The sequence below is a fragment of the Mustela putorius genome, unplaced genomic scaffold, assembly GCF_011764305.1.
Source record: "Mustela putorius furo isolate JIRA1106 unplaced genomic scaffold, ASM1176430v1.1 tig00001075_pilon_pilon_pilon, whole genome shotgun sequence".
NCBI lineage: Eukaryota > Metazoa > Chordata > Mammalia > Carnivora > Mustelidae > Mustela > Mustela putorius.
Genome location: NW_025421560.1, coordinates 627,042 through 636,066, shown reverse-complemented (window position 1 = coordinate 636,066; position 9,025 = coordinate 627,042). Strand labels below are relative to the sequence as shown.

The window sequence follows — 9,025 nt, the reverse complement described above, 5'->3', positions numbered from 1 at the left end:
TACAAAATGTCCTTCGTTAGAAGTTATATAAATAGGGGACACCTGGGTGGCTCGGTTGGGCCTCTGCCTTCAGCTCAGGTCATGATCCCAGCAGCCTGGGATCGAGCCCCGCATCAGGCTCTCTGCTCAGTGGGGAACCTGCTTCTCCCTTTCTCTTTGCCTGCCTGCCTACTTGTGATTTCTCTCTCTGTCGAATAAATGAATAAACTCTTTAAAAGAAAAAGTTATGTAAATAAAACACAATTTTGTGGTATATGTGGTATATGTAGCTGTGACTACAGAGGATTTTAATTTATGTCGGAGTGACCTGTCAGTTCTTTCCTTCTCTACAGAGAGATCAGGCTCCGAGGCAGCCCCGCCTCACCCCCACCTCCAGGAACCGTTTGGCTTAGACAGCTGAGCCCTTAGCCAAGACTCTGGACCCACAGGCTGCTCAGTTCTGGAAAAGTTCCATGTATAAACTACTCACCTTGTTTGGGTTTCACTTTGTAATTTACTGAATTAATACTTAAAGAGTGGCTTTGTTACCATTGGGAGCTCTAAAACGTTTAGAGGCTAAAAGAAACCTGTATTTTAAGGGTTGGAGATCCGGCTTAAGACCATGCTTTTTATTTCCCTGTTGAGAAGGTTTCTTCCAGCAAGATGAGCAGCAGAGAGAAGCCCCCAGGAAAAACAGTCATCCGGGGGTGACTAGTGGCTCAGTGGTTGAGTGTCTGCCTTTGGCTTACTTAGGTTATGATCCCAGGGACCTGGGATCAAGTCCCGGGTTGTCAGGCTCCCAGCCTGCTTCTCCCTCTGCCCCTTCCCCTGCTCGTGCAAGCTCTCTTATGTTTTTTTTCTCTCAGATAAATAAATAAAAATCTTAAAAAGAAAAAAAAAAAAGGAAGAAAGAAAAACAGCCATCCAAAGGAAGAGGAAGATTCTAACTAGAAGCCACAAAGGGAACGGACCAGTTCAGACCAGTTCAGAACGGAATAGACCAGTGACTGCATCTGTGTTCCCTTACAGCCTGCACACTGCTGTTTCTCCTTCCGGGGGTTTCTTCCTGTCCTGGACACTGTCTGGTGGATCAGTGTCGCTCCACACGACACCCCGCCTACCGTTCTTCCCAGTGACCCACTTAAGGACCTTGAGATTCCTGTCCCCACAGCTCTTGGCCCCATGGACCTGGAGCCCCTGCTTCCCAGAAGAAACAGCACAGCACATGTCCCACTGAACCAAGGCGGTTGTCCCTATAAGAACAGTAGCACAGGGGTGACCCTGACTGTCAGGGCTGCTGTCACCAGTGGAGCAGGCAGGAAGCTGCACCCAGGCCGCCGTCCCCTCAGGCATCTCTTCATACTCTTTTCGCCTGATTTTGATGGCAAATAGACAAACGCAGCAACCCGGGGGGAGAAGGGCCTGGTGACCCGAGGCTTGGAACCCTGGGATGAGGGTCTGGATCACAAATAAGAGAGGGCGAGTGGAGTCGGGACTGACAGACCGTGAGCGTCCCGTGCAGCTCCAAGGCCAGCTGCAGTGACGGGGAATGTAGTTTGAGTCCCTGGCCTTCCCTAAGCCTCCCTCACTGGCATTCTGGAAGAGCTTCTCCCCAGGCTTGAATGGAGGGTGGGTCTGTGGCACCAGGATGGTGGTGGTGGGCGCTGTGATGCCTCTCACTCAGATCCCTTTTTAGGAACAAGTGCTTGTCACTTCATTGTTCTGAGCAGGGATCGTGTCACCTCCCTCCCCGGGTGGGGTGGGGTGGGGTACACAGTCCGTGCTGGATTGACATGAGGCCATCAAAGCCCGGCTGGGTCCTTCACTGGGTCTGTGTCACAGCTCGACCTCTCCGTGGCTGGTCTTGCTTCCTTTGCTTTCAAGGGGGGGGTGCCCTGCAGGGCCCCTGCGAGTGAATGCCATGCTGCCCCGTCTCAGTCTGCAACGGCCCCTGATGTCAGTGGTCCCGGGATCCGGCAGGTGACTGAGCCCTGAGGCCCGGCCGAAGGGGCTAGCAGGAGGCATGCGGGGCGGGTGTTCCTGGGGATCACACTTTGAGGCAGGCCGCAGGGAGGGAACTTTTAGGGTGGACCCCCCTGGGAGCAGTCTGTGTGGCTGAAGGGGCTGGCCAGTCTTCTAGGAGCTCAGAGATGAGGATGTCTTCCCCAACTCCCAGTGTCTTGTAAGCCCTGATCAGTATTTTATTCATGGCTGTATCTTCACCGTGATGTTCCCTGCTATCAACGCCAGCCCTGTCACCTCTTGTAGGAATGGATTCGTGAGCGCCCTGTGCTTTCAGATGGACCCGCCCCAACACCTGGTCTGCGCGCAGCGGCGGCAGGATTGACTCTGGCGCCGTGGAAGGCCTGGGGCCTCTGGGGGAGAGGTGGCCTCCCCTCCCGCCACCTCCCCTCCCGTGGCCTCCCCTCCCACTGCCTCCACCCTGCACGCAGGGCCCATGGCGGCCAGACGCGCACCTGGTGGCTGAGCGCGGGTTACAGACTGTGCCTCGTCTTTCAGGTGTTGGCAGTGTCAAAAGAATTTATTTCAAATCTGCGTAAGACTGTGATAAAACTCAGGTTTTCCAAAAGGCAATACACAAAGTTCAACCGACCCCCAAAGACCAGAAAACACAGTGTTTGCAATTCAAAAAATACAAACGCTTGTGGGTACCAATACAAAAATTAGAAAAAAGTTGCTTTCCTCCCCACCCCTTCCCCCGCCTCCTCCCTCTCTCCCCCGGCCACTCCCTGTGTTTCCAGTGGGACGTGAACACGAACCGGACCAAGAGCTGCCTCCAGATACCAACTCTCATGGGAAGTGGATGCGAGGGCGGGGAGCAGGGAGAAAACAGGTAAAGAAAGGCAGGCACGGGGATGTTCTCTGGGCAGTCAAAACAAGGACACAAAGTTTGTTACTTTTTAAAATTCCTTTGCCAACGTTAAACAAATCTCTCATGCTTAATACACAGTTTAGTGGGAAAGCAGCAACTCTACCTCATGCATTTAACATCTTCTGCCTTGCTCCCTCTGTGCGTCCTCTAGGTGCCGAGGAAGCTGGGAGCGAGGGACGCCCAGTCACCGGGTATGGGAGGAACTGGAAAGGTCCAGCTTGGCCCCACGCTGGGCTCTCACCCAGCAGACGCCGGTCATGTTCCCACTCCCACAGCCGCGGCGGTCACTTTTCAAACCCGAAGTCTGTTTCTGGGCTCTCCTCGGAGCCTGCCTGCCTGAGGGCCTGGCCTGATGAGCGGTGTCCACCTTGCCCGGGTCTTCCCCAGGACCGGGGTGGGCAGCCTGTTCCCTCCAGGAGCAGCACTCTGAGAGAATAGTGACGCCTCCAGACGAGACTCCCCTGTAAGGTCTCGACTCCCAAACCCTGGCTGAAGTCAGCCTCGTTCACTGAGAGAGCCTGGAGTCCCCCCTGCCCAGACCCCCTTAGCAGGTAGAACAAGGGGAGTCCCAGGGCCGGATGACCACCCAGCAGGGGCCTCCCGCCTTACTCTTAGACATTGGTTCTCAGAGCTGCTCCCCTGCCTGACATCTTGGGAGACAATGGAGTTACACAACGGGTTGGGGACACCTCAGATACTAGAACTTAAGGTGACCGAGGTGGCCGGAAAGGCAGGTTAACCTCTTTCCAGGTCTTATGTGGGCTTCTGCACTCAGATGCCTTTGGGACGAACAATGAGATGCTGATACACAGCCTGTTTACGGCACTTTATACAAAAAGTACCATTAAAACAGGCCTCACTGGCAATGGGAACATTTGGGGTGTTTTGTTGCTTTGTATGGTCATGTGAAGCCTATTTTACATGTCGAAATTTCCCCTCCTCAAGGCCAGGCAACAGTGTAATAAACACATGCTCCTGGTCCTACTAGGCTGGGATGGAAGACACTGTCTGTGGTCAGAGAACATTCTGAAAAGTCACCACACAGGCTTGATTCACTGAATGGGAACCATTAGCCTAGACTCAATAGATGAAAGACTATTATTTTTTTTCCTTTAAAAAGTGTTATTCTATAATCCTCACAATACATCAGAGGAGGTAGGTTAGTATGACTCGTTCCATTTTCGGGTGGGGATACAGAGGCACAGAAAGATTTAAGACATTTGCCCACATCCATGCCATGATTTTCCAGTCCATTCAAAGTTAAAGCCAGCAGGATCCTGTTCTCTCCAGGGAGGACTGCCAAGGCATGCGATCCCTTGAACACGGCTTACTTGAGAAACAGAAGTGGAGATGTCCTGGAATCAGCGCAGACCTTAAATACCTTTTAAGGAGATTGGATTTGATTTTTAAAACCAGAGAAAGGCCACAAATCCATTAAGAATTTCCTGTTGCTTCTGGTCAAACGTGGCCAAGGAAAAAGAAGGTAACAAGTGTTTGCCTTCTAGGAGTGGGGCTGCGGAGCGGGGGGGCATCCGCAGGGAGTACGGAGTGAGACCTGACCCCTCGGCTTCTTTTTGCGGCTCACGCCATCTTCCCCACCTTCCCCTGCCGGCAGAATGCTGCAGCCCTCTGGCGCATCCTGGGCTTGGGGGTTAGGAGGAAGGCCCACAGCCCGGTGATACAGGCTTTCTGTCTAACACTGGCGTGAAGCCTCACCCGTCACTCTACATGTGGACACAGGACAAACCAGTGGCTCTCAGCCCAGGATGTCCCACAGGGGACGGCTGGCAATGTCTGTAGACGCGTAGTCATCGCAGCAAACTTGGGAGGGGGGCGCTACTGGACTCTTGTGGGTGGAGGCCAAGGATGCAGTTAACCATCCTACAGCACACAGGACTGCCCACAGTAAGAGAGTTACCCACCCCAAAATGTCACTGACACCGAGGAACCCGGCATCATCGACGGGCCTTGTGACAGCGTTTCCCAGCATTACCATGCTGAATCCCGCCTTGCCCAGGGCTCTTCCCTACCCTCACTACCTCACCATGAGCAGGAGGCCACGGGGTCGAACCCGCAACAGCTTTGTGTAAGAGCTGCCCACCCCTCTGCTGAAACACACCTTCAAGGGGTGTGGGGCGAGCCTTTCACTTGCAGTCAGAATTAAGGCTAAAATGCAAATATCCCCGGAGGATGACACACAGGACCTGCGTCGTCCTCATCCTTTCCGGGGAGTGCTCTGGTGGGCAGAGAAAGGTGGGGCGTTCCTGGGCACCCAGACCAAAGAGGACGGGCCTGTTCCCATCCCCAGGCTCACTCCCCAGCCTCCTCCCTGTCAGCGGGCTACGGGGCACTTGACAGTGCTGTCACAACCATGGAGTTCATATATGGCTGAGGATTCAGCCTAGAACTATATACAGTTTTATAGCTTTTAGGTCATTTGCTTTGTGGGTCAGGATTACTGATGTCCACTTTAATTAGAATCATTATTTTCCTAAACAGGACAGAGAGGGGGAGGCAGGGTTGCATGTGCTGTCTTACATTGCTTTGAATTGGGAGCTAGGATGCTATGCAGTGACTAGCTATGGGGACACTTTTTAAAAAGGATTAGTTCTAGAAGGGAAGGCATACACTTCGACCAAATTTGCTCACCAGCAAAGAACAAACCGCAGAACTATGTTCGCCATTATTTACAATGCAGCGGAACTTGACCATCTAAGTTACTCTGAACTCCTTTCTCACCGAAACTGCTCAACGACAAACACCAAGTTATCCCTTGGCCAGCCAACAAACAAGCATCGTCCTGATATAATTTTATGTACAAAAATGCCACCACGTTCATTGTAAAGGGACAGGGAATTCGATGGCAGATAAGAAACCCATGACTGGTCATCTCGACTCCACATACCAGGGGCCTCCTGGGAGGGTGACATAAAGCCCCAAGCTGTTGATGATTCATTCTTCGTTTTGCTGGCCGCTCAAATACACAGGTGTGTGGCATGGACCTGCCTTCTCTCTTCGGTCCGTTCTTGTCCCTGAAAGGTGTATTGTGCTGAGGACAGGAGAGGTGGCTGTAGGACAGCCTGACAGGGGGCCTGGCATCGGCCGTATTGCTGCTGCGCTCCTGGAGGAGTTGGCAAAGGTAGCAAGGTGCCTGCTCTGGGCCCTCACAGGAGTGAGGGATTCTGGAAGCTTCCCTCTGGAAAACCACCTTTTATATCCCAAAGAGACCCCCTGCCATTGTGGGACTTTCCCTTCTCCTTGTTCCTATCTCCCTCTGACCGAGGCGCTGGCTGTCCTGAGCGTGGTACCAAGTCCAGCTGACTGACCTGGAGCAGCTCCTCTCCAATGAGGCAGAGCCGGGGCCAGCTTCGGGCACTCTGGATGCTCCCCAGCCTCACACTGGGACCCTGCTACGGAGAGCCACCACCGTCTTCCCAGCCACACTCACTCCTGATGTCACTCCCAGGGCACTGGTGGTTCTTCTCCCACAGCCGATATGTCTGGGCCCATCAGCCAAGCTTCATCAGCCCCAGGAAGGCCATGGCTCCTCTGTGTCCTCCAATCCTCTCCGTCTTCCAAGCTGAGTCCACCCGGAGCTATGGCTAAGGAGCGAACCAAAGGCAAGTGGAAGCAAAGAGGAGAGAGGCAGTTGCCGGGAGGACAGGCGGTAGCCTGGGGTCCTGGAGGGACATCCCCAGCGGGGGGATCTGGCAGAGCTCCGGGACAGGACAAGGAGTGCCTCCGTGCACCCAAGGAACCATGTAGCAGGCAGAGAATGAAGAGGCAGGACCTCAGCATCCCTGGCAGGTGGCTACCAGGACCGGACACGGAGGCTGAGACAGCACCAGGCAGCTCCTGAAGACGCCGGTGGCTGGCCTAGCCAGCCACACCTGCCCGCAAGGCGGAGACAAGGCAGGCTTGCAGTCCAAGGGCGTGGGCTCTGAGGTAGGATTGTCGGATCTGCTGCTAGGGGCAGGGTCTACACAGCATCGGCCGGGGAGACTCAGAAAGCAAGGGCAGCGTATCAACAAGCAGGTAGAACCGAGTCAACACAGTTGCTGCCGGTTTACGGGCTGAGTTTTATAAAAATCCGAACAAGTGGACAAAATAAAATGCTTGATAAAATAGATTCTTTTAAAAAGGAGACAGAACGTTTCACTACCAGATGGAAAGTGGAGTGGCAGGAGACAAGGAGGAAAAGAAGAGGACGGGAAGGTGCTCTAGGGACAGGAGCAAGGCAGGCTCCAGAGCCCCAAAAGCGAGCTCTCTTTCCCAGAAACACAAATCACTCCTGCGCGTCTCCTGGGACAAGGTCTGTGTTCCCAGCAAGGAGGCCCCACCTGGGCCTCTAGAGATCTGGACACCCAAGCTCCTCCCGGGAGACTGAGGGGCGAGGAACTCAGCTGATATTCTTCGAGGAACTGCCCCCCTCCCCTGCCAGAGCAGAACCACACCTGCCCCTGGGGCCACCTCCTGCTTCCAGGATAACAGTAGGGCGGGTCTCCAAGCAAGGGGCAACGGCTCTAAGCGGCTTCCCCAGGGCCTCCCACCTTTCCTGCTCTGAGTCCGGGATGGGGGAGGGGGGACCCCCTGTCTGGAAGAGAGCAACTCAGACAGGCTTGCAGTTCCAGAAAGAGCCACCAGGTGACGACTCCTCACATTATCATTCCGATGTCCGTGTTTTCCTTTGTGTTTAAGAACGAACAACCGAGTGAATGAATTTTAGCAAACTACGTGCGTGGTGTGTGTGTGCGCATGCGTGCAAGAGAAAGAGAGAGAGAGAGAGAGAGAGATAGAGAGACTGGTTGATTAATGAAGGACCAAAGAAAACCATTTTAAAAGGTTCTCAGCAGTTCAGTGGGAGTGGTGAAGGTCCAAATCAGTGCCCCTTTCTATTGACCTTGGATGAGGTTTGCAAGGGCATAACCGAGTGGAACCTCCAGGACCTACAAGCAAAAGGATCACATTTCCTGGCGAAGGTGAGAACCTGTAGCCTCGGGACTGAGTGGTGTCCCGGTGAAGGTTCAACGCTTGGAGCATAGGAATCCAAACTGTCTTCCTGCCTCCTGCTCTTGGGGTGCCGGTCTGCCCTCCTGGTGCCTCCTTCCCCCAAAAGACAAGCTTTGAAAACAGATGGCAGGAAACATGAGAAAGGTCCTTCTTTGGGAGTATTTGCAACGTCCAGGAGATATGATAGGGACACATACCCACGTTCACCATCAACCAGTGGTTACTTTCGCAAGTGGCCAGTTTAACCAGTCGCCCCAACAAGCATGGCTTGCAGACCTCTTCTGCATCTCCCAAAGAAAACTTTCCTCTAAGTTACTCAGTGGCTGCTGGGGCTGCACCTGTGACATGATCGTCCTATCCTTGTGGGTTCTTTGAACGTAGTGAGGGGTGGGGGGGCTCTTCCCAGATGCCGGTGAGCAGTTGGAGCTGGGAGGCTAGTTGCCGGACAGCTTGGGCCGCCCCAGGTTTGTCGGCACTTCCAGTCCTGTGTGCAGAGTGACCTGAAAAAGAAGGCGGGCTGAGTGAGGGTGGGGGAGGCCACCATGAGAACCCCTCACAGAGCACAGTGGGTGGCCACAGGCAGCATCCCAAGGGCTTCTCTCTCTCTTGTGGGCTACACTGTTTGCTGTGTGGCTCAATTTCACTCCTGCAGTGTCCACCAGTTTGCCCCGAGGAGCTGGTTTGTGCCCGGACAGCCCACTTTGTCCTGGCAGCCAGGAGCCCAGACAAGGCCGAGGCTCTGTTGCAGCAGGCGTATGGCCCTCGCGGTTATGTATTTGTTTCTGCTTTCTTTCCGTGGCCCCCGTGCCTTTTGGGCACCTGTTCTATTAACCAGGTGGGAGGACAGCCCACGTTTCAGGCTGCCTCAAAGCCCTCCCGTGAGCAAGCAGGGGTACAAATCAATCCATCAGTGATGGACGCAGCCCTGTCAGTACTTAGAGCCAGTGGGCACCACAAAGCAGGACCCCCGTGGGAGGAGGGCTCTGCCAGAGGCCAAGGGTGCTACCTCCACTTTACTCTCCCCCCGACACACACCCATCCAGGCTCCCATTCTGTCTCTATCCTTTTGCGGCCTCCTGAGCCCTCCCTGGGGATGGCCCAGCCCTGAGATCTAAAAGGACATCTTTCTTGCCTACTTCATAT

At 54.1% G+C, this 9,025-nt stretch overlaps 1 protein-coding gene across 2 annotated transcripts in view; it reads right to left on the bottom strand.

Moving 5' to 3' along the window:
• Positions 1-2,502: 2,502 nt before the first annotated feature.
• Positions 2,503-9,025, bottom strand: part of TRIM67 (tripartite motif containing 67) — a 44,719-nt gene continuing 38,196 nt past the window's right edge. For both annotated transcript variants that reach the window (XM_004776013.3, XM_004776014.3), the window contains exon 10: positions 2,503-8,382. In XM_004776013.3, coding sequence (XP_004776070.1) covers positions 8,317-8,382 — 66 coding nt within the window. In that variant the 3' untranslated portion in view covers positions 2,503-8,316. The remainder of the gene's footprint in view (positions 8,383-9,025) is intronic.